We start from the raw sequence: 26,920 nt of genomic DNA on the forward strand, positions 1-26,920 counted from the left end.
TGTGTATGATGCTATAATGAAGGACACATGTTATTATACACTTGTTCAAACCACAGAATGTACACCACCAAGAGTGAACCTAATGTAAACCGTGGACTTTAGGTAATTATGATGTGTCAATGCAGGTTCATCAGCTGTAACATACATACCACTCTGGGGAGGAATGTTGATAGTGGGGGGAAGCCGTACATATGTGGGGTCAGGGAGTACATGGAAACTCTCTGTACTTCCCTCTCACTTTTGCTTTGAACTAAAACTACTCTAAAAACAGTTTATTAAAAAAAAAAAGCACTGGTCCAAGGTGCTCACTTTAGCCCATTCCTCACCTTTCTGATCCCCAGCTTTGCCTCTAACTCTGAAGTCTCAAGAATTTATATGTATGACCTCCCTATCCATCTCTAAAACCCCTGCATGAAATCACAGTAACCAACAGAATCAAAGTTCTGTTCCCTAATAGAACAACGTGAAAACCATCTAAAACAGGTGACACTGAGTCAATAAACGCTGTTGCTGCTCAATTTCCAAATGTTATGGGATAGCAGGTGTGATGGAGACCTCAGCACCATCCCCTAACCTGATCATATAACCCTATGACCCCCAGAGTTAAATCCCAGAAACCAGTCCCAGGTTTGGTTCCAGGACCATTGCCCAGGGTCCAAAGTAGATAGAACAACTCACTGGGCTGCTCAGAATCTCATTCCTTTCAGTCTCTGCCTCTTTTGCTCACCTTCTGCTTTCCCCAGGCCCTCAAGCTGAGTCCCCTGATTTCCAGCCCCAACAGGTGTCAATCTGGGACAGCTGTATTTCAAGGACTGCTGCCACCAAAGCAGAAATCGCCCAGTTTCTACGACCCCCTGTAACTTCTCAAAGAGGTAAGAAGACTGTACCACCAGCTCAGAAGTCACCCAGCCCTGGGATCCATGCACCCGCCCCTGTCCAAACTTGTCTCATTCAGGTCATCTGTTCAAGGCCCAAGAGGCATCACCATGGCCCCATTTCACAGCTTCCTCTTCCTGCCTCAGTCTAGCCTTTTGGGGAGGTCAGGTCATACCCTGATCTGTACTACTAAGTTTCCCAGCCCAGTGCCCAATCCTGCTATAGGGCCCATCCCACTTATGGGGTCTTGCTTTGTTCTGGCCAGGCCTATAGAATCCCCAGGCCTGGAACATGGGACCTGGACTTCCCATCTGGATACATCTTCCATCTGATAGAACCTCAATGCATCATCTTAGAAAATCGATCTTAACTGACAGCTAAACTATCACAGAGATTTCCTCAACTCTGGACCCACCCAGCTACACTCCAGGTCAGCCCAATTCTCAGCCATGGATGCCTACCACAGGTTCCATCTCAGCACTGTCCTGGTTCCTCTCTGACTACATGCCCACCCCAAGTGTCTGTCAGCTGAACAACACAGCATAGTATATCTCAGAATACAAAAATCATTAAAATCTATTATTTGTGTACTAGGTCAGTGGCTCGAGGCTGTGTTGGATTAGGGTTTTACCATGTTTAAAGAGCCAAAATAAGAACAGTTTGATTACTAGAAGTCTGCATAGAAAAGAGTTTTACCATGGTTATAATAATAGCTCATTGATTAATCAAAGAACTTATATGTTTATAAACATAACCCATGGACACAGACTTTGGTTTGGGGAATGCCTGGGGGTAGAGCAGATGCAGGGTAGAGGGGATCAATGAGGGTAAAAAGGGGACATCTGTAATATTTTCAACAATAAAGATAAAGAAACTTTAAAAATAATAATAATAGCTCATTAATACATTCCACTCACAGAGCACCTGTCAGAGTCCCAGCTCTTTACATTTTGTTTCTCCCACCACATCCCTCTGAGCTTAACCTTTTCTGTTGCCACCTACTTAGTAGATAAAAAATAAATGTAAAACCTCTTTGAGGATTGAGAATGGTATAAATCAATTATCTGGCTTTGTAACATAATAGCCAACACCTCACTGTGTAATAACCCCAAGCCCTCCAGACCTATTGACAGGATTATTTGCTCCTACAGTAAATGGCATTAGATTGCTCTTGCATTGCTATCAACTTTTCCCAGTTTTTCCACCTCCTCCCTGGCAGTTGGGCTGTCGGTCATGATTTATCAGTGAAACAAGTATGTATGACTAACAACCCTCTTCCCTGCTCCTAACCACTGCACGCAATAAGCAGCAGGCCTCAAAATCCGAGTGTGGCTGGTGTGTATGAGTGCGGTCAGATTTAAAAGGCTCTTGAGTAAATAATATACATGCACTACTACCAATTAGTCTTTGCTGGTGTTATTTTTTAATTAGCTCAGAGGCTTTGTTCTTAACCATTTAACAACCACTGAGCTTTAACTAAATGTAAGGTATAAAAAAGTAAAAGGGTGTTGTGATTCCTGCAAAAAAGGCAAAACTGCAGAGACAGTAAACACATCAGTGGTTGCCAGGGGGTGAGGAAGAGGGAGGTGTGAAAGGTGGAGTAGAGAATATTTATGGCAAGGAAACTATACTGTATGACACTATAATGGTGGGTACATGTTCAAACCCATAGGACTGGGTTTATATTTGTCCAAACCCACAGGATGTATAACACCATGAGTGAGCCCTAATGTAAACTGTGGGCTCTGGGTGATGATGACCTGTCAATGTAGGTTCATCAGTTGTAACAAATGTACTGTCTATGAGAGATGTTGATAGTGGGGGAGGCTGTGCATGTATAGGGGCAGTGGATATATGGGAAATTTTTGCACCTTCCCCTCAAATTTGCTGTGAGCCTAAAACTGCTCTTAAAAAAATACAGTTTTTGCCCTGGCCAGTGTAGCTCAGTTGGTTGGAATGTTGTGTGCATCAAGTGTATTGAAGGATCCAAGGTTCGATTATCAGTCAGGGCACATACCTAGGTTGCAGGTTCATCCCTAGTCAGGGTGAGTACCAGAGGTAACCGATTGATGTTTCTTCCCCACCCCACCCCCCCGATCCCCTTCTTCTCTCTAAAATCAATAAAATCATATCCTCAGGTGAGGATTATAAAAATAAAGTTTTTAAAATAACTAATAAATAAATAGGTAGGATTCAAAAGTGAGTAAAAACTATTCTTAGCCAGAAGAATGGAGGAAAATAAGCATTTCTCCATTTCCTTCTTTCTACATTTTAAGCATTGCTCTGAGGAGTTAATACAAATCACGTTTAATACACAAAACAGCTCTACAAGGCAGCTGTCATTATCTTTACGTTTTTAATCAAATGGGTGCGATTATTTTTCCATAAACAATTGTAACACAAGGCAAAAATAACCACAAAAAGATATAACCAAAATTCTTTGAGATCACAGAGAGGAAAAAACATTGGAAGTGCCTAGGCACTGAACACAGCTGGGTGAGGGCCCTCTATCGAGGCTGCATTCTAAGCCATCCGTCCTAGATGCAGGCACTTCCTCACTCACATCTCCCTTGTCACTGTCTGTGGAGCTAGGACTAGTAGGGTCTCCTACAGCAAAAAAAAAGAGGAGGGAAAATGGGATGCTGAGCATTCTTCCCACTTTCCAGTGCTCTACAGGTTACAGAGAGCTTTTGCATCTGCCATCAAAGCTGGTGCTGACAATAGGGCCAAGAGAGAGCAAGGTCAGGTATTAATTAGCCATTTTAAAGATGCGGAGAGTGTGAAATGCAAAGAGGTTAAGTGACTTTTTTCCAAGGTTACGTTAAACGAGAGGCACAGATGAGCCACTAGCCAGGCCACCTGACTCAGGCCAATGCCCTCCACTCCTTTGTTAGGGCCTGAAGAGCACTCTTACTGCACAGTCAGCTCCAGACACTCCAATTTATTTTATTTAAATACCAGCAGAATATAGACCAGAGGAACCTTTCCATTTAGCTGCCAACAGATCCCCACAGAAGTTAAGGGTCAGAATTCCATTACCAATCAGGTCAGCCTCCAGCTCTTGTAAATTTCCACTACCGGCTAACCACCCTTGAAAAATGCTTAGCATAAAAGAAGACAAAGTTCAAGAAACGCAAAAGAAGTGCTGTCTCTGAGAAGTTCCCACCTGGACAAGAAGAGAAGACATCACCCAAGTTTCCAGAGATTAGTATTTCACATTAACTCCTGATACTGCTTAGCAAGACAAGAGTGAGATCTTCAAGAGTGAACAGACAAAGCAGAAATGACCAACAAATAAAAACGTACACTGGCAACAGCCACACAAAACATCCATTTCCAAAAATAAGTTCTTCATCTGAGTGCATGCCATGGGCCAAAAGCTGATTGCATTACAAATGTGCTTCATATAAATACTTGGTAATAACCATCTTGTATAATACCACCAAAAAACATTGGGCACATAGTAAAACCTCAATAACTAACACTTCAGTTATCAACATAAAATTTTTTAGACTGACATAAAACTTTTTCCATACTCTGTGATACAGTAGTATCCTTTATGGACCAAACCAGCTGCTGGTGTCCATGAGTGGATTCTTCTCCATCATCCCAAAATCTCCCTTCTGCCGGTTCTAGGTTTCCCATCAGCAAGACTCAAACATATATTACACCAAGGGAATCCAACAACTTAAATATAAACTCTGTAAAAACCCAATCATGATAAATCCTTTCAAAGCCCTGAGAACTTCTAAACACCTAAATTTTAAGAAACACTGTCTTAATGAGTGAGCAAGAAGGGCTGTGGGGAAGCACCATCTTTAAAAATGCAGTCAGGGAGAGCAAGGGACCAGAGATGGGTTTAAGGTGAGTCACCAGCTCATCCCATCTTGTCTCCAGGTTGGACACGGGGGCATATTCAAAAGATTTACAGACTCACAAGGCTCAGGTAAGACTGCTCTGCACAAATGTGCACCTTCCAGATTGTCACAGCCAAATATATGCACAAGAAAGGAGGGACTAATCAGCTTTACAGAATGGCCTTTCATCTAACATAGCTGTCTACATCACCATTCTTTAAATTTTCTTGCTCACATTCCCCTTTCAAATAATTTTGAAAAACTAATGTACCCTCCTTATGTGTTTTCAATTTGGCATTCTAAAAGTTTTCATTTGTTTAAATAGCTGCAAAGGATGTCAATTCCTATGTACTGTACATATGACATTTTGAATGAAACTGCTGTATCACTCCCATAAATATATTCAATGGAATGATCTGATCCTTTCCACCATGCTTTTTAAATAGACATGAATAAGCACTACTTTACAGTCAGTTGGTGCAGCTTTCCTTTTTCTCCTTGGAATCAGATCCATTCCACACCCCTCAGACTCGTACCCTAAGGTTATACCTTTCTATTTCCAACATTCTGTTATTGCTCAGCCCATACTACTTCTCTAGCAACAGGTCTGCACGATGACCGATGATCACTAAGCAGAGTGTGGTGAGCACACTCTAAGGTATATAAATGTCAAATCACTGTGTTGTACACCTGAAACTAATATAATATTGTATCTCAACTACATGTAAATAAAAAAATGTAATACTGCATATAGTTAAACTTTTTTAAATGTCTCTGACTATTAAATAAAAATGTTCTTTGGCTTAGATTATCAAAATTATTTTTAGTCCTGATCAAAGCAACTAAAATAACAATACAAATTTTGATGATTAAACATAAAAGGTACAGTACTCTCCCTATCTGAGGGAGATGTCCCAAGGCCCCCAGTGGATGCCTGAAACAACAGGTAATACCCTATATATACTGTGTTTTTTGCTGTACATACAGTCCTGTGATAAATTTTAATTTATAAATTAAGCATAGTAAGAGATTAACAATAGCTAATAATAAAACAGAACAGCTATCACGCTACACATAAAAGTCATGTGAAATGTTGTCTCCCTCTCTCTCTCTCTCTCTCTCTCTCTCTCTCTCTGTCTCTCACTCTCCCTGATGATTGATTTGAGACTCCTACCGAGTGACTAACAGGTAGGGAGTGTATACAGCATGGAGATGCTGGACAAAGGGGGGATTCACATCCTAGGCAAGACAGAGCTGGAAGGGGCGAGATTTCATCTCAATACTCAGAGTGGCGCATGATTTAAAACGTATACACTGTTTATTTCTGGAATTTTCCATTTAATATTGTTGGACCATGGTAGACTGTGGATAACTGAAACCATGGAAAGTGAAACTGTGGATAAGGGAGGACTACTGTAAAATGTTTCGCAATGTTACGGTTGGAAGGGTGGTATGCTGCCTTGAGTAAACGAGGCTTCCCTTAGAACACTGATGTTTCGTGTTCAGTGTCACAAAGGCAATGAATGCACCACAGTGACTGGGGAGGGTGAGGCAGGAAAGGACACCAATGGTCGATTTCAGGGACAGAACTGGAGGATGTGGAAACTAACTCCCTAAATAGACGCAGGCCACTGACCCTTGGAAAGACATCCAGTTCACAGGGGACATGAGGAACCCACTGTGAAAACCTTGAACACGCCCACCTGTAACATGTACAGGACCCAGCGAGAATACAAATGTAGGTTCATATATCACATGTGGAAATATTTTAATGTTATTTATCAAGCGAACAAGTTGTGGTGTAAAGTATGTCCTATCCTCCTACACTGATAAATGGAGCTTCATAATGACAGAGTAAAAAAAAAATATGTAAAAAGCTATAGTTTATATATGACTGCAAATTGGTAAAATGCCAAAGATTACTAAATTTAATTATGATGACATATGTCTGGGTGTTCTGTTGATGGCTAGCAATGTTTGGATGAGTAATAAAAATTTACATAATTCATAAATTTTTATACATTTAGTCCATAAAAATTCTTTTCTTTACTTCCATTTCAGAGAAATCATTAACTATCTAGTTTTAAGAAATTCAAAATTTTGCATAATTTGTATTCTATTCAAAGAAATCATCTAAGAGACTAAAACATAATTGCAGCCAGTCTATATAATTTTAATATTTTTAATCAAAAAGTGTAAAGTGCAAAAATCAAAATTTTTAATTTTTTATCTTCAAAAAAGTTACTTTCCCTTTAAATATTCTATATTATCTACTAAAATTAATAAAATTACAAATTATAACTAGTAAATATCAAATTTTGATCTAAAATATTTAAATAGAGTTAAATATTTTATTTAGTGTTCTGACATTTTAATCTTATTAAATGTGATTATAATAATAAACTATCCAGTTCTAGCACTCAATATCTATCCAGCTGCCAATGTGAAAAGTCAGTGTCACACTTCCTGTGTGATGCCATGTCTGAGCTATGTATTATGTGTGAAAGTATAAATTTATATTATAAAATACATTGTTTAATTGTGCAAAACAAAAATAAACTTTGTTTAATGTCGTTAAATATTCTTCAGCCACTGTACATAACTGTTGAAAATTCTGCATAGAACAGAAGCATGGCCCTAGAAGGTCAGTATGGCTTTAGAAAGAAGGCATGCCCTGGACAGTCAGCATGGCCTTGAAAAGAAGGCATAGCCCTGGTATAGAGGCATGGCCCTGGAAGATCAGCATGGCCCTGAGTGAAGGCATGGCCCTGGAAGGTCAGCATGGCTCTGTACAATCATCATGGCCTTGAAAAGAAGGCATGGCCCTGGAAGGTCAGCATGGCTCTGTACAATCAGCATGGCCTTGAAAAGAAGGCACGGCCCTGGAAGGTCAGCATGGCTCTGAGTGAAGGCATGGCCCTGAAACCTCGAGGCTTGTTCAAGAGCCCAGAGCAAGAAGAGACGTGGGAGAAGCCCACCAGTCCAACAGGCTAGGGGGCAGTCAGAGGCATGAAGGAGGGTGGATAGACCGCACTGAGGGCTCCGGACTCAGGGTGGGAACACAAGGGAAGTCATGAGGCAGGGTCAGGGCTGGAAACAGCAGAGGTCCAAGAGGGCAGCTGTGCTAAGGAAGGCATGTCTGTGCAAAGGTGAGTCCAGGCTTGTCTCGCAGGCTCTGCACTAGTCATCCATTCAGGGCAGTAAAGGGTCTACCCAGAGCAGGAACTGGGGCTGAATGGGAGCTGAGCCCCCATGTACAGGAGGCCCGGACAAGGATCTCTGTCTGGATGGAAGTGGGGAGCGAAGGGAGAAGAGCAGACAGGTGAGACTGGGGCTCTGACAGTTAAGGAGATGAAGGATTAAGAATGAGGAAAAGAGTCAGAGAAGAGGCCAAGAGCCCACAGAACTAATTCACCCCACATTTCACACAGAATTAAACACAGGCCTGATTTTAAAGTACACATGCTGCTGGATCAAGAAGCAAGAGAAAATAAATTCATTTGTGAATGACACCAAAAAGGAAAATCTTATAGTGCCGCGTTGTGCTCACAGTTTTCATGTAGTGCAAAAAAGCCCAAACAGCATCTGATACAATTTACATAACTTTACATCATCTCATGATTATCACTTGTCAAGAAAGTTGTAGGCCGAATCTCTTCCACTTATTTGCCTCCAAAACAGACAAAATTAAAAACATCCTGGACAAGTAGCTTTCCACCCTCTTCGTAAAAAAAATCACAGGGAGCCAATTCTACAGTGTTTCTTAGTAATATGTTTCCAATATTTCAAGTCTGAACATTCTAAAGTCTTATTGACACGTAAAATCAATAAACAAATATTTACTGACCTTTGCTATTTTCAAAGCATTGATTTCAAAACTGGGAGGAAAATTTTGCCCTTAGCTTAAAATCTACTTCAAGCTGTCTGGCCTGGAGACAAGCTTTTTACCCTTTTCAAGCCACATTTCCTCAAGTGTAAAACAAGAGTTATACAATCCAGTTTATATAGATGATCTAGGGTTAAATTTAGTTACTTGGCACATAGTAGGCACACAGTAAAACCGTTTGGTGGGGGAGAGAAACTGTTTTTAATTGTTCAGCATGATACAAACATGCTGAAATTCATGATTCATTTATACACGAGGCAAGAAAATGATAAAAGGATATGTGGTATATAATGAGTTTCAAAAGACAACAAATATTAAACAGGGATTAATAAGAGAAAATGTGATTTTTTACTCATAAACAAGTAGTTATACATCACCACCTGCATAAAGGTTTTTTATTTATACGAGGACCCTTTAGTTTGCCTTCATTTTTTTTTTGGTCTTTGTTTTCTTTCCTTCCACAAACTTTCCTTCCACATATTTTCTTAGGGTTCTGTTCATTAGTGTCTTTATTCAGAGCCTTTTCATAAGTCTCATTCATTGCTCTTTGAATTCTTTTTTTGTTGTTAATCCTTACTTGAGGATATTTTTTCCATTGATTTTTAGAGAGAGTAGAAGGAAGGAAAAGAGAGAGAAACACCAATGTGAAAGGGACATATCAATTGGTTGCCTCCCACATGCACCTGACTGGGGCGGGGGATCGAACCTGCAACCCAGGCATGTGCCCTTGACCAGGAATTGAACCTGCAACCGTGGGCCGGCGCTCTTACCACTGGGTCACAGCAGACAGGGTGTGCTCTTTGAATTCTTACATTCAGAACATTTTTGAGCTGAAGGAAACCTTAACAATATCTGATCTACCTGGTGTTTTAAGATGGAGCCTTGGAAACTTGGGGTCACACGTTCAGAGGCTGCACAAGGACATGTGTGGCTCTCCTGTTCCATGCCTGACACTGGAGGTATTAGCCCACATGCCCACACGGCCTGAGCAGATAAGAAAACCCAAGCAGGGAACAGAAGGTCTAGAGAACAAATGGCCACCTGAAGAGGCTGGCGCTGCGTTAAGGGCTGCCCTGTGAAATGCAGGTCCAATGCGCCTGTGTCATCTAAGTTTTCAAGAGGTGATGATAACCCAAACTTTTAAATGAAGTGATTTGTAAATGGTCAATACCACAATTATTTCAAAATACTGGTTAGTCAAAACACACACACACATCCTCATTCATGTATACAAATGCACAAACATGTTCACAGATACAAATGCACATACACATGCTCACACATGCATACACACATTCATGCATGCAAACACATGCATGCTCACACGTGTATATAAACACACATGCTCACGCACATACACACATGGTCATCACACATACAAACACAACCACACATCTGCAAACCAAGTCCACTTTGGTCTACACCATGATGAGCCTGTACACAGGCTCTCCTCCTCTGATCAGATCGGACTCAAAACCATGGACATTGTTTTAAAAGGGCCATTAAGTATCTAGAGGGAAAGAATTACTCTTTTCTACCTGAATATTCCTTCTTTCACACACCACTGTCAAAAATGGCTTTTTCACAATAGGATACTAACGCACTTTTTAAAGTATGTATCTATGACTTTTAGTTTATTTACTGTCATATTTATCAAATACATCCTACCTTTTCTTATGTGTTTTTTCTCTTTACATTAAATTTCTAATGATTAGTGAGTTTATCTCTGTGCTTCCCTCGACTCCACTTAGGATTAATTTTGCTCTTTGAGTTTTTAGCATATATACTTTTCTTATTAATACACAAATGAAAACAATGTGATTGTGTAGGTTTCATTAGTGTTACTAAAATGTAACTTAAGTAATAAAATATGAATTGTAAACACTGACAGTCTCATATAACACAAATTCTACTTCTCAGAGTCTGCAGTTAGGCAATGGTTACAGAGTGCTAAGTCCTGTCATCTGATCACTTCACAGTTCTGTGCACCCCCTGCCAGCATCTCTTACTTTACAATCAACTACAGTAAAAACAGCAATCCCCAAAACAGCCCTAGGACCAAGCTTCAGAACCTGGCAGGATCTACCCTCATAACATAAGGCCATATTCACACCTTTTCCTAACACTTCATGAATAAACATCCCTTTATTCAAATAAGTGATATAATAACTAACTCCAGTAATTTTGATTCAACTTTGAATGGTAAATAGAGTCATTCTGGCAAGACTGCAGAGTTTGCAATTCAAATTACAGGAATTTTCATAATGGGGAAAATAAAAATTAGTAACATGATTCCTAAGGCACCTAATCCCAGTACTTTCCTGCAACAGTAGAAAGCACACATAAATACTCTTCAGTGTACAAGCCGAGGGTTACTGTGGACTGGCATCATCACACACATTTACCTGCAGTCTGACAGCATTCCTTTCAGGGACTCAGCAGGTACCTACCTGCCAGAACTCCAGAACCCCAGAGCTCCACCACTCCAGACATCAAGAGGTATTGCTGTTCCTTCTCAATAAATAATAGTGCAACAATCACTGGATTAAATTACTTCCTTACATTATCACCATAAACAATAATTATTTGTCAGCTGCCCTTTGCGAGCTTTGCATGTGCTTATGAATAAATCACGCCTTATTGATTTACTAAGCCAAAATGTTTTACATTTTGCAACTCTAATAATAAGAGCTAATCCTCCACTGCACTGAGTGGTGCTTTAATGTAGTGTGTTTCTTAATACTTTTAATATGAAAGATTAATACCAATTAGCTCAGGAGCAGGGACACTGCTCTTTGAATGGCCAATTGGCCACTAAACCCAGGTCCCTCTAAACACGTCCTTGTTAGTGGCATTCTGTCTGCTGCTATGCTGTTTCCTTCCTCGTAACATTTGAAGTAATAATGACGGCTCATATTAATTCAAAGGTTAAGTTCATTTAAAGGAGCAAGGCAGGAAAATATGGAACTGTAAAGAATGCTACGTGCTTCGTAAAACTATCTCATTGAAAATAATAAAATGTGTCTCTTTCAATGCGATGATTTCAGAAGATGTAAGTCAACTTTGGACAATCCCAAACATCCTGAAAGATCTTGAGTGCTACAAACTTAGTCTGATCACACAAGGCAATCCTCTCCTCCCCAAAGCACCCCAAGCTCCCATCATCTTGCTTAGTCCAACCATATTTTAAAGCTGTCATCCACATACCGAATGACTCAATTCCACATGCGCTGATCTTTCTCGCTCAGGTAAGATGACTGCCGGTTCTCTGGATTGCATAGGGAAACCAGAGTCTACAATCCTCAGTGAGAGAAATCCTACCCAATGCCAGCGAGGATGGACCCAGGCACTCACAGTAATTTCCCATCCTAGTTTGTCCCTCAATTGGTTGAAACTTCATCGTCCCCAACAGTAACCTAGGAGCTTTCCTTCTGTGCTTCACACAGATGCATAGGCTCAATTTCCATAGACCCTAATTCCAAAGCAAAGTCCGCTGCTCATGTATACAATAGGAAAAGGAGCACCTTCTCCCTCCTCCTTTCCTTGGCAAGGATCACAAACCCAGACGTGTCAGACTGGAAAACTCTTGGGACATTATAGTATACTCTTAACCTCATTTCAAAGATGCGAAAACTGAGAGAGGACTCACCCTGTAGCTAGGTCAATGGCAAAGGCAAGATAAGAACCTCACGTCCTGGCTCCAACTGCAACACTCCTCCCTCTACACAACCCACTCCCCGCCCCTACCCCTGATTCCTGGGATCAGTAAGAAACCTATCACCATGGAACATTCCAAACAAGAATGTTATGTGTCATGGATTATTTGAACTCGTGTTAATATTCTGTGGTGCCTTTCAAGTTGAACCACCAGAAAGATCAACCAGGTACAGTTTCTGAATTCACAATGATATTAGCTCTCTAAGACAGAAAACCACAGAAACAAGAATCCTTGTTCAAAAATAAATTCTACGGTTCCCAGTGGAGCAAGTGCTGTCTGGCTACAAAGCAATAATTATCCTGTACTGCAGGAATCAATAAAACCTTTTGCCCCATGAACCTGCTATTTCCTGACTTTGTTCTCTGCACTAAAGATTTCCAAGCCATATTGATTACCTACTAAATTTCTTTAAAGTTCTTTTAAAAGGAGCAATAAAGAAATTCTCAAAATTAGCATAACTTGTTACCATGAGAAGAGCCTTCCAATCTTCCAGTCACATTAGTGGTTTCCCTCTTCACAGGGCTTTCCCATTTTTCATTTTGAATTTGTCATTTTAAGTGTGTCTGTGTCTTGCCTAATAGCAGGAAGTCAGTAGGATACAAATTTGACAGTGTTTCTGAAACTGTGACTGCTGCCACATTTTTCATCCAAGTGAGGAGGAAGAATCGATTAATAAACTATGCTGCCTTTCTCAAGCAACAGCATGGATGTTTACCAAGTGAACCCGTTAGCTCTTAGAGTGTTAAAATTCAGCACCCTGGAACTTCTCTCAAAAACTAATCACTAAATAATCTATAACACAAAACCAGATTATGTCCTTTCCAAGGGCGTTTAGCTACTACAGCGTCAGACTTTAAGAGTGAGTCATGCGTGAATGAGATAAGCAAGGACAGTGAAAAGGCAAGGCTGCAGCCAGCAGTGGAACCTGCCTCTCAGTACCCTTCTGTGTCCCCCTCTCACAGTGCCCCCAAGTGTGTATCGGCTCCCCAGAATTAACGCATGTCTGTCTGTACCCTCCTGAGTATGTGTGTGGCTTTTGTGAGTAGAGCTGGGCAAAGAAGAATTACTCTAATTTTCTAACTAGAATTGTTATTTTCATAATATTCCATCAATACAATTCCATCCATCAAGACTGGTTTTCTCTATTCATAAGTAAATTAGATAACTGCATATTACATCTTCTCACCTCGGTGGCTATTTTAATTCAAAGCAAGATGGAATATTATTCAGCCTTTAAAAAGGAAATCTTGTCATGTGCTACCACATGGATGAACTTTGAAGGCATTAAGTAAAGTGAAATAAACCAGTCACAAGAGGACAAACACTGCCTGATTCTACTTACTTGAGGCATCTAAAGCCATCAAACTCACACAGGCAGACAGAGAGTAGAATGCTGGTGACCAGGGGCCAGGAAAGGGGAATGGGAGTTATTGTTCAAAGGGTATAAAGTCTCAGTTATGCAGGATGAAAAAGTTCTATAGATCTGTCTCACAGCATTGTGCTTATAGTTAACAATAATGTACTGTACACTTAAAATCTTGTAAAAAGGGTAAAAGTAAATAAATTAAAATGCCACTTATGGCACAATTTAGGCTGGGCCTGGGACTAAGAGTAGCAAGCATTACCAAAGGCATTACAGTGTAGCATTTGCCCAACCATTTGCAGAACTAGAACAGTGAAAAATAAAGCCTCATGTATTAACAACCATTCTCCAGCACTCACCTGAGAAGTACCCCTCAACAGAGAGGTGAAAAATAAAGGCTCCACTTCTGTATACAAAGACACAACCAATACAAAAGGGGGTAAGTCCTCGACTCAAAGAACCACACAATTCAAAGTACAGCTGCAGCCAGATGTACACCAATTGACGAATAGACAAACAAAATGTGGTCTGCCCGTATGAGGGAATATGATTGAGCTATAAAAAGGAATGAAGTCTCAATACGTGCTATAGCATGGCTGAGCTTTCGATACAACATGTTGAGTAAAAGAAGCCAAACACAAAAGGCCACATACTGTATGATTCCATGTATGGGAAATATCCAGAATAAACAAGTCTATAGAAACAAGAAGCAGATTAGTGATTGCTGCCAGGGCCTGGAGGGAGGGGAGAATAGAGAGTGACTGTGAACGGGTACAAGGTTTATTTGTGGGGTGATAGAAATGCTCTGGAATTAGATAGTGATAATGGTTGCACAACCTGGTGACTGTAATAAAAATCACTGAACTTTATAGGGATGAATTTTACAGTATGTGAATTGTATCTCATTTTTTAAAAACTCAATGGCGGGCACAGTTGCAAACATGATCAACATCAAGGGCACACGAGGCCTTGTGAGCAAACACAGAGTTTAACGGCAGTTGCCTGAGGAAGTGATAAGACAAGCTGCCAGCTGGAGGAGGAAGAGGCTTGGAAGAGGCTCTAGGCATAAAGGAGAACAGATGCGAAGGGCAAAAGCGAAAAGGAAATAAAGAAGGGCTTCTCCATCTTTCTTCTGAGACAATAAAGGGTCAAGGTGTTAGCTAAGGCCAAGGCACAATTCAATCCTCACATATGTCCCATTAATGCAACTCACACTCCATGCAATTATTATGACCCCACTATTTAGCAGCTCTCAATTATGCATTAAAAAAGGGAAGCAAAAAACCATGGACCATTCCCACCTATCAAAACAGAAAAACAATATATCAGAACTTTAAAAAGAACGTAAAATACAAATGCTCTGAAAGGCAAAAGCAATTGTGAATATGGTGGGCATGACAAACCTTGGAATTCAGCTCGAAAACTTCACATGTCCCTTCAAAATAAATATATCCATTCAAAGTTAAAAGTGGCAGCCACGTACTAAGAAGACATTACACATGCCTGAGAATTGGCATCAGAAGTCTTCAAGTGTAACTGCTGCCATCATCATGTAATGAAACACAGAGGAGAGGGGGTTGAGATTCAAGTATTGGGTGACTCCATTTTTCTCACTGACAGGATGAGTTCCTCTAATGTGTCTGTAATATGCTGTCCCATTTTTTACAGCAATGTTTCTCTACTACTGGCAGTCTGAACTCAATAATTCTTTGTTGGGGGGCTGTCCTCTGCATTGTAAGATGTTTAGCAGCATCCTGGCCTCCTCCCACCAAATGCCAGGAGCTCCTTCCTCCTCCCCCTCTCACAACCAAAAATGCTTCCAGACATTGCCGCATGTCCGCTAGGGAGTAAAATTGCCACTGTTTTTTAGCAACTAATGGATCTTATCTACAAAAGCTTTGACAATTCCCTCTAGAGTAATGCCATGTCTCCTTGTGTTTGGTTTCTATATGCATCACATCTGTGAGTCTCCCCACAACAAGAGAGATTAAAACTTAGACCTGTTTCAGACGCTCTACAGCACTATCCAAAATGTGGAGTCTCTAAAGCAAAAGAAATGCAACATAATCCATCACCAACAGAAAACAAAACCTCAATCTCGGCCTCCCTTCAGCCTCCTTCCTACCTCCAAAATCAGGTTCCAGAGCTTTTGTCTCCTAAAGGTGACAGCTGGCTTGGCTGTCAGGATCAGCTCTGGTATCAAAGAATGCACCCAAGTTCCCTCTCACCCCAGTGCCCTCAAACTAATGGAACTTGGGAAGCGATCTTTAAAGTGCCAGACCTTCCTGCTGAATCAGTTATGGAATCTCTGCAAGGTTTTCCCTGCAAGCTGCATGAATGAGGATGACCTGTAAACCCAAAGGCTCCGAATCATGGGCCAGCCAGGAGCTTACCATCCGGGGGCATCAGGGCCTTGTTGTTCTGCGTGCACCACCCCACGGGGTGCAGATCGGCTATCACCACGTCACACCAGAAGTCAGCCCGGCGGTCCTCCCCATACCCACAGTAGCGCAGAAGCAGCAGCTGCCCGCAGGTCGTGATGACGGTGGCCACCCAGTACGTGTCCGGGTTGCTCTTATTCGCCACTTCCAATTTCATCCCTGGCTGGAAGTTGCTCTGAATGCTGATTTCAACCTTAAGGAACCAGGAGCACAGGAAACTGGTTATTACACTAGACACATACATAGAGAAGATTACAAGAACTGTTGAAAACATAGTGCTTAAAAACAGTATCTAGCCCAGCCAGCATGGCTCAGCGGTTGAGCATCGACCTAGGATCCAAAAGATGGTGGTTCGATTCCCGGTCAGGGCACATGCCCAGGTTGTGGGCATGATCCCCAGTGGGGGTGGGGATGTTCAGGAAGCAGCCGATCAATGACTCTCTCATCATTGATGTTTTTGTCTCTCTCTCCCCCCCTCCCTTCCTTTCTCTGAAATCAATAAAGATATTTTTTTAAAAAACAAAACAAAACAGTATCTGTATTGCCCTAGAACAGCATTAACAAAAATACAATGCAAGCCACGAACGTGACACTGAATTTTCTAGGATCCACGTTAAAAAAAAGATAAAACAGATGAAATTAATTTTAATAATGTATTTTATGTAACCTAGCATATCCCAAATGTCATCATTTCAAGATGTCATCAATATAAAATAGATTAATGAGATATTTTACATTCTTCTTTTCCAATGAAGCCTCCAAAACCCAGAGTGTATTCTACACTTCCAGCGCATTCCAATTTAGACGACACTCTTTCCATGTGCTCAACAGCTCCAGGTGGTTGGAGGCTACTTCGTGAACAGGACAGCCATGGGTGGATTTTCTTTTTATTAATGAAGGATTATAGTCTATTAATATTTACCAGCCCTCCTCCCCCAAAAAAAGCTTTCCAGCCTGGCGGGTGTTCGAATGGTAAAGCAACGATGTCTATGAATAGCAGCTGCTTAAGAGATGATGCAATTACAAATGGCTTGTTCATGGGCCAATGATGCTTTTCCTTGACACCTGGCACACAGGCCTGAGGATACTCTGCTTCCTAAACTATTGTGATTAAAAAAAAGGTGGAAGAACTGACTGGACTAAAGAGAACAGGAGTTACTCCACATGGAGAGGTATTGATAACTTATGGGTAAAAAAGAAAAGGAAAAAGTTGTCAATATCTTTTTTGTAAACAGACTCAAGGAACCTAAGCAAGTCATCCCAGAATCTTAAGAAGCTTGGCAGGATCGTATCCACACTGTACGCCAGGCGAGTTGTAGTTCCGTTGTGTTTTAATATTTACCTCTTGGTTTCACTGAATGGCCACAAGTATATTCATAATAAACTAGTAACTTTAACATTATGAGTGTCAGTATAAAAAGAATTAAGAATGTGATCTACTTTTATAAGGTGATGCAAATTTAATAAGGTCTTAAATTCTTTTTCAAAAGAATACTTCACCTCCAAAAAGAATTAAATATTGCATTAAAATAAAGGATCAAAGTTCTGGCTTCCTAATTCAGCAAGACAGCCAAAAGTAAGAACAGGTGAAGAAAATGCCTCAATTTGTTAATGGTACTCAGGCTGAATCTTTGCCCTGGGTAACCCAGTGAGAGGGAAAAAAAAAAAACGTTTCTCAGAATTAAATTTCCCTTTCCAGCAAAGCAATAATAATGCCAAAAAACTTAAGTCCTGGAAATTTAGTCTTTTTCTTACTAACAATATATTGCTAAAATCTCCTATAGAAACAAAAATCTGATAAAAGCTCGATTTTTATTTCCTAAGACTTGCACTCTGCTGGGCAAAGCTATTTGCATTGTTCAAAGATATCATTGCTAAGAATGATTTATTTTTGGCTAGATCTAAATGTTTTCTGAATATTTGTGGTATTTCCTCTAATTTGACTCATCCTGCCCACAAGACTATAAAACTTTTATGTGTCCTTTCAAAATAAAAACATCAATCCAGCCCTGGCCAGTGTGGCTCAGTTGGCTGACGTTGTCCTGTGCACCAAAAGGTCACCAGTTCGATTCCAGATCAAGGCACATGCCCAGGTTGCAGGCTCAGTCCCTAGTAGGGGGTGTGCAAGAGGCAGCAAATTGATGTTTCTCACTCTCTCCCTCTCCCTTCCTCTCTCTAAAATCAATAAAAACATATTTTTTTAAAAAATTTAATTTAATTTTAAAAGATCAATCCAAAATAAAAATAGATAGCCATTACACCTCCTAGGAAGACATTATGCTTACCTAGTTTGCCGGCTTTTATTTATTCTAAACAATCTTACCTGTCTCAGGCCATGTGCAAGGCCACATCTGTCAAATTTGGCATTTTGAGGTACAGACGAGGTTAAAACTACATACTGTTCCTCACTCATGAGCACCTGCCCTGGGCCCAGCCCTGTGTTAGATGAGATAAACCTTAAGAGCCAGGCCGAGCCCACCTATAGCTATCTGTGAAAAACAAATTTCCCCATCTCTTCTTCATTTCTAAGAAATCGTGGCTGAATTTCCCTTCTCTTCTCATTCCCTATCTTCCAATAGGCTTGGCATCTTCCTGCAGGCTCCCCTCCTCCCACCCTCCAGACCAGAAAGAGAAGGAAGGTTACGTACATGTTTGAATGATGTGTGAGGAGCCGCACTGGCACCAGTTTCTTCCAAGTACTCTCCCCAGTTAAAGCCAATTTCCTCCAAGCTTGAGCCTTCCTCTGTTGAAAGACCAAAACCAACCAAACAAAAAAGAATATCAATACTAGAGTGAAGAATGGAAAGGCACTGGTCTCCAATGAAGACCAGGAAATCCCTAATGCAAGAGACGCAGGAATTCAGTGGTTTCAGGGCTTATTGTCAAATTCTGTTCATAGCTTCAGTTTGCTGACTTTAGAGACAGGTGACTAATGGAAAGTTTGTTTCATGGGATATCTGCTGCATGTGAGTGTATCAGTCTGGAACTGGCCGCTGTGGACACTCCATTCTTTGGGGCGACTGCGGGACAGGGTGAAGAAAACCATTGGCCGCTGAGTAAGCACCATGACATATATACAGCACTGGCACCTTTGTCCCAGGCTACTTACTACAGCTGGGGATTACAGAATAGCACAGATTGTTAGTGCCATACGGGACTTCAGACTTCAGAAAGCATTGATGTCATTCCAAGGGGAAAAAAACTGAGGCCCAGAAGGACTGTTCAAGTGTATGAGGCCACTCGGCAAGTTAGGACAGAAACCGACCACCTGTGAGACCTGGCCCAGGGTCTGCGGTCATGCCACCTGCCATGACAGAGCTCTCGAGGCAAGACACACCAGTAGAAACCAACAGGACAAGAGTTTCCCAATTACAAGGAGAAATACAATTAAATGCACATGGCTCTTAAAATGATCCTTATTTTGGCTCTGAAGGAAATCAAGTAATTCCCCAAACATTCAAGACTATATGCTTAAGACATAATCTGAATAGTTGAAAAACAACAAAAAACTCATTTTAAAGTGCAGTACAGGCCCTGGCCAGATAGCTCAGTTGGTTAGTGTGCTGTCCCGATTTACCAAGGGACTGGGTTCTATCCCTGGTCAGGGCACATACAAGAATCAACTAATGAATGCATAAATAAGTAGAAAAACAAATCACTGTTTTTCTCTCTCTCTCCCTCTTTTTCTCTCTCTCTCAAATCAATAAACAAATTTTTTAAAAGTACAGATAACATAAATGTTATGTCACAATTTCAAATGGAAAGAACCAATCAGCTGTAAACATTACTTTAATCGATTTGCAAGACTATCATAAGAACATGCTGTCCAAATATGCAAGCAAGAGCTTCAAAAGTTTAGATTCTCTCTTCTTGCAATAATGTTCAACTGTGTATCTTCTACTAGCAAGAGGCTACCTCACTGACCAAGAACAAATACTGGCAAGTGGGCCAGGGAGTGAGCAACAAGAGGGACTAAGAAAGAAAGCCTCGTTCTTGGAGGCTACCTATCACTACTTGTTCCTACTAAAGATTTTTAAATTAGAAGTTGGAAAAGTAATTTTCTTATGATACCCTGCATAGTCTCAGAAAAAGATCGAAGAGTATAACTTTTGTAAAGTCAGAAGATGCTAAGTTAAAAGGCAAATTACCTTCAATTTTGTCTTCTAAATCAAAGTTGCTTAAAACTGTCTTCATAAATTTTACTCCCATCAAATGGTTTATAATCAAATATCCAAGAAAATATAAAGCCATCTGAAGAGAAAACCCTCCCCTTATATTTCTCCCAACATTCTGCTTCACCCAGGGGCTTAACGCCCTTTTATCAGAAATGTGTCCTCTGAAAAACACCAGAGGGTCCTGCAGCCACCAGCTAACAAGGATGCCAGGTGGTTTCCAGCCACAAAGACACAGAAAGGCAGCCCCAAAGAGAAAGCAGTCACATTCTGGAAAAGACACCTGTGTATCACTCAACAGCTCTGCCACAATTCTTTTGCCCCAAACAGCAATGGACATCGATGACCAAGTCTGCTTTTTGATCCACTAGCCAGAGCATCACAGCAACACTATTTATGTGTCCAGGTGACCTGGTGGAGTATCTGAGGATAGAGAGCTAACTTGTCACACTTTTTCCTTTGCACCCTACCTGCCCACCCTCAGCTCAACCTCCCAGCTCCACAAAGTGACCACCCACCAACACAGCAAGATCATAAGAGCCGTGCTGTATTGGAGTGTCAGCTCTCTGCTGATTGCTTTACATGTATCACCCCATTTACTCCTTCCTAGACCCCTGACAGATGGATACTATAGCCCCATTTCACATAAGAGATGATGGAGGCCCAGAAAGGCTGGAGCCGCCACCATCACACAGCTGTCCAGCCAAGGAGACAGGAGTCCAACACAGGCTGTCTGATTGCAAGCTGGCACTCTTAGGAGGCACCTTTCTGTGTCATTCTTCTGTCCATAAAATGTATCAGACATCTTCACTCACCACCACCACCCACTTCTCTACCTAGAGACTCCAAGGCTAACTTCTCTCTGTCTTTCTGTGTTGGTGAGTCTTAGAACAGCCCAGAACCAAATCAGAAAACAAGACAAGGGGCTAGAAGCAGCAGCCACCTTCGGAGAAAAGAACAGAATGGGCAGAGCTCCTGAGGTCCACTTATAAAGAAGAGAACAAGGGAGAAGACATGGGCATAAAACTTGGTCCTGGGCCTATGAGGGAGAGCTCCTGGGTGAGTGTTTTCTGAGGATTTCACCTGCCTAAAAATGGGACAGGGTCTCTTAGTGAGTGATCAGTTCCTTCACATCATAATCACCTGAGACTGAACTGTTAGGAACCCCCAGCTGCAGCTCCGATTAGAAGGCCTCGATGAACTTCATCACCATGATGGAAAATGACAAGTGATTCTATCACTTCGAAGAAGTGGTGAGAGTAAGACCACAGCCTCACTTTCTCAACTTTCACTGAGATCATTCCTTGCGGCTCTTTATTCCTCATAAGATTCTAAGCCAGACTATTAGCATTTACCAAAAATTTTGTTTCTGACCAAATTTGACCATATTTTAATCATTCCAAGCTATGTTTCCAATCTCTTCTCCCACTATAACAGGAAGCAGATGCTTTCCTATTCACCTGGATTTATCCAGTCATTCAAGTAAACCAAGACAGGAAAAGGTACCCCGGTGAGTCCCGAGTGTGTGTCATAAAAAACAGTGCTGTGACAACAACCCAAAATCTATGGGACACAGCGAAAGGAGTCCTGAGAGGAAAATTCATAGCATTACAGGCCTATCTCAAGAAACAAGAAAAAGATCTAATGAACCCATCTAACACAACAACTAAAAGAACTCGAACGAGAACAGCAAGAAAAGCCCCGAGGAAGCAGAAGGAAGGAAATAATAAAAATCAGAGAAGAAATCAATGACATAGAGACTAAAAAAAATACAAAAAAAATTCAATGAAACCAAAACCTGGTCCTTTGAAAAGGTAAATAAGATAGATGCACCTTTAGCCAGACTCACTAAGAAACAGAGAGGACCCAAATAAATAAAATCAGAAATGAAAGAGGCGATATAACAACTGACCCAACAGAAATACAAAGGATTGTAAGAAAATACTATGAGCAACTATATGCCAACAAATTGGACAACATGGGGGAAATGGACAAATTCCTAGAAATATACAACCTTCCAAAGCTGAATCAAGAAGAGGCAGAAAACCTGAATAGGCCGATAACTACTAATGAAATTGAAGCAGTAATCAAAAAACTCCCAGCACAGGCAAGTTTTACTAAACATTCAAAGAACGATTAACACCTATTCTATTCAAACTATTCCAGAAAATTCAAGAGGAGGGAAAACTCTGAAACTCTTTTTATGAGGCCAGCATCATCCTAATCCCAAAACCAGATAAAGATACTACAAAGAAAGAAAATTACAGGCCAAGATCCCTGATGAACATAGATGCTAAAATCCTCACTAAAATACTAGCAAACTGTATCCAGCAATACATTAAAAAGATCATACATCATGACCAATGGGATTGATTCCAGGGATGCAAGGCTAGTACAACATCCGCAAATCAATAAATGTGATACATCACATAAACAAAATGAAGGACAAAAATCATATGATCATATCAATAGATGCAGAAAAAACATTTGACAAAATCTAGCACTCATCTCTGATAAAAACTCTCCACAAAGTGGGAATAGAGGGATCATACCTCAACATAATAAAGGCCATATATGACAGACCTACAGCCAACATACTCAACAGGTAAAAACTAAAACCATTTCCATTAAAAAAAGGAACAAGACGGGGTGCCCACTTTCACCACTCTTATTCAACATAGTACTGGAAGTCCTCACCATAGCCATCAGACAGGAAGAAAACATAAAAGGTATCCAAATGGAAAAGGAGGAAGTAAAACTGTCATTATTTGCAGATGACATAATATTGTACATAGAAAACCCTAAAGACTCCATCAAAGTACTACTAGATTTGATAAATGAATTTGGCAAGGTAGCTGGATACAAAATCAACATCCGGAAATCAATGGCATTCTTATACACCAACAATGAACTTTCAGAGAGAGAAACTAAAAAAACAATACCATTTACCATTGCAACTAAAAAAATAAGATACCTAGGAATAAACTTAACCAAGGATGTAAAAGACCTGTACTTGGAAAACTACGTGACACTGAAAAAAGAAATAGAGGAAGATTTAAACAAGTGGAAGAAGATACCACACTCATGGATTGGAATAATTAATATCATTAAAATGTCCATACTACCCAAAGCAATTTATAAATTCAATGAAATTCTTATTAAAATATCAACTGTATATTTCACAGACATAGAAAAATTTTTCAAAAATTTATATGGAACCAAAAAAGACCCCGAATAGCTGCAGCCATCTTGAGAAAAAAGAACAGAGTGGGAGGGATCACATTACCGGACTTCAAACTGTATTACAAAGCCACTGTAATCAAAATGGCCTGGTATTGGTACAACAGCAGGCATATAGATCAATGGAACAGAACAGAGACCCCAGAAATAGACCCACGCCATTATGGTCAGTTAATAGTTGACAAAGGAGGCAAGAGTATCCAATGGAGTAAAGACAGTCTCTTCAATAAGTGGTGCTGGGAAAATTGGACAGATACATGCAAAAGAATGAAAGCAGACCACCAACTTTCACCATACACAAAAATAAACTCAAAATGGAAAAAAAGACTTAAATATAAGTCATGAAACCATAAAAATCCTGGAAGAAAACATAGGCAATAAAGTCACAGACATCCCACGTAGTGGAATTATCACTGATACATCTCCTAGGGCAAGAGAAACAAAAGAAAAAATAAACATATGGGACTACATCAAACTAAAAAGCTTCTGCTCAGCAAAAGAAAACAGACTCAAAATACAAAGGAACCCCACGGTCTGGGGAAACATATTTGCCAAGGGTGTATCTGATAAGGGGCTAATTTCCAAAGTGTACAAAGAACTCATACTACTCAGCAAGAGGAAGACAAACAACCCAATTAAGAAATGGGCAAAGGACCTGAATAGACACTTCTCCAAAGAGGACATACAGATGGCCAAGAGACACATGAGGAAATGCTCGACATCGCTAATCCAGAGAGATGCAAATTAAAACCACAATGAGGTATCACTTCACACCTGTCAGAATGGCTGCCATCAACAAATGACTCCTGCTGGCGAGGGTGTGGAGAAAGGGGAGCCCTAGTACACTGCTGGTGGGAATGCAGACTGGTGCAGCCACTATGGAAAACAGTGTGGAGGTTCCTCAAATAATTAAAAATGGAGCTGCCTTTTGACCCAGTGATTCCACTCCTAGGAATGTATCCTAAGAATCCTGAAACACTTATCAGAAAGAATATATGCACCCCTATGTTCATAGCAGCACAGTTTACAATAGCTAAGATCTGGAAACAGCCCAAGTGCCCATCAGGAGATGAGTGGATAAAAAAGCTGTGGGACATTTACACCATGGAATACTACGCAGCTGTAAAGAAGAAGGATCTCATACCCTTTGGGACAGTATGGATGGACTTGGTGAAAATTATGCTAACTGAAATAATCCAGGCAGAGAAAGAAAAACATCACATGATTTCACTTATATGTGGAATCTAAAGAACTTAATAAATAGATGAACAGAATAGATTCAATGACATGGAAGCATAGATCAGACTGACAAATGTCAGAGGGATGGAGAAGGGCGGGTGGGTGGAGGGGGAGAGAGTAACCAAAGAATTTATATGCGTATATGCACAACCCAAGGACATGGACAATGGTGGGGGGAGGGAGATGGGATGGGGTGGAACGGATCATTGGGGAGAAAAGGGGACATCTATAATATTTTAAATAAAAATAAAATTTAAAAAAAAAAAAAAAAGAGCAGTGCTGAAGAAAGCTGTTACTCTCTGCTGTCTGAAAACTACTTTACCCTGTTTGAGGAAAACATCTAGAAGGTGGTTTGGAAAAAGAAGTTTTAAGGACTGAAATAACCATTCTGCCTCTAGACTTTTCTAACCCGCTGTTCTGCCCTAGGTCCTGAACATGAGCTGCAGCCACCAGCCAGGTTTCCAGCCTCGGGTCTCCGCTGGGATCCACTGTCCGGACTGACACGTGCCAATGACTTCGTCTATTCTGTTGCTGCCATTTCTCCCAATTAATAGAGGCTGTAATCTCAGTTCAGTCCTGCACGGGGTTTTCCAACCATTGCAACTGAGTTTTACTTCAGTCCCAAGTTTACTTATGCCCCTAAATGTGTAGACAAATCGTAACCCTAATGTATAACTCACATTCTTACAGCTCCTACAGTCCAAAACTCTGGACATAAAGAGGCCAGCATGATTTAATGGTGATTTTAAAAGTACAGTAAATAAAGTATAAAACCATTCATGCAAAAAAATCTTTAATAAGCACCCCAAAATAAGCATCCCTAGAATGGGATTAAAAATATACATATATAAAAAAAACTTTATGCCGAGCACTGGTAACTTTAAGGGTGCTGTTTTTCCAATAAAATCTGATGCAAAATGCAGGATTCCTCACAATACAGCCTTTTCAAATCTGTCATTTATTAACACTCCCTCCATGGCATGTGCCTCAGCAGCCGATTCTCTAAAGACATTTCAGACATTTCAATGAGCAATAGATAAACACACACGATGTTTATGAGTGGAGGTCTCATAAACCCAGAGCAAATATTTACAGCTGATTCATAAACCTCTTAAACCCATAAACATTTTATCAAGGAAACTCTGACAATCTCCCTCCGTGGCAAACAAACCCGTCAGAGGCATTGCCCCATGATGTAATGAAAACAGACTATGAAAAGCTACTAAGAAAATTTCACAATTTAAAAGAAAACGGGCTGGTTCATTAGTGGCACTCCAGCTTTAGAAAACAGAAAGTTATTTATGTGGCCAGAATAATTCATAACAGAAAAAGAATACCTTACTAAAAGTTGGAGTGCACTCTGCTTTACAGTGAAAAAATGGAATGAACAAATGGCTCACACACCTTCTTTTAAGGAATCAAATCTTGGGTTGTACAATTTTACAATATGAAATAAGGCTAACTTTGCAAGGCTGAATATTAAAGCCCATAACCACTACCCAGCCAAAAAAAAAAAAAAAAACAGTCATGTTTGAAAGGAACAAAATCTTGCAGAGCACCTTCTTGTGTGCTAGCTATTTTTTTTTAACATGGAAAGAAAAAGGAAGACATTGAATCTTTGTTATTTTAACTGCTGACAGTCCATTCATACCACCAGCAGGTATAGAATAGAGGTGCATTGTGAATATATTAGACAGACCCCGCTCAAATCAAAGTCAGTTAGTACTGGCCAAAACCAATCCTAGATCGAAGTTCACGGCTCCAGGACTTCACCAGGGAGGAGGGCACAGTCTCCTGAACACAGAGGTCCTCATGCTATCTCAGCTACCCAGGCTTCCAGGGAGACTTTCCAGAAAAAAAAACACATAAAATGACCAATCTCTTGGCTAGGGAGGCAACAACTATCTAAAAGAAGAGTGCTTTTTATAAAGGGAATACAATAGAGTCACATGAAACTAGTTCCTTTCCAGCACAAAGAGGCAGAGATCTGAATTTCTCTCATAAGAACGTTGATTCATTTCCTTCCTGAATACAAGAGCCTGTGGGAGTCCAGTAGATATAACCTAATACCACCACCCCTATATCAAGCCTACGTTTCTGTAATAATTATTTTTACTCAGACTTGCCT

General features: G+C 40.5%; 1 protein-coding gene across 5 annotated transcripts in view; it reads right to left on the minus strand.

Annotated features, from left to right (window-relative positions):
* SFMBT2 (Scm like with four mbt domains 2) overlaps positions 1 to 26,920 on the minus strand; it is a 203,091-nt gene that overhangs the window by 148,706 nt on the left and 27,465 nt on the right. For all 5 annotated transcript variants that reach the window (XM_081161619.1, XM_081161621.1, XM_081161617.1 and 2 more), the window contains exons 3-4: positions 18,790 to 18,884; positions 16,094 to 16,334 (exon numbers count right to left, since the gene is read on the minus strand). In XM_081161619.1, the coding sequence (XP_081017745.1) occupies positions 16,094 to 16,334; positions 18,790 to 18,884 (336 nt within the window). The remainder of the gene's footprint in view (positions 1 to 16,093; positions 16,335 to 18,789; positions 18,885 to 26,920) is intronic.

This window comes from Miniopterus schreibersii (genome assembly GCF_964146895.1).
Source record: "Miniopterus schreibersii genome assembly, chromosome: 1".
NCBI classification, from domain to species: Eukaryota; Metazoa; Chordata; class Mammalia; order Chiroptera; family Miniopteridae; genus Miniopterus; species Miniopterus schreibersii.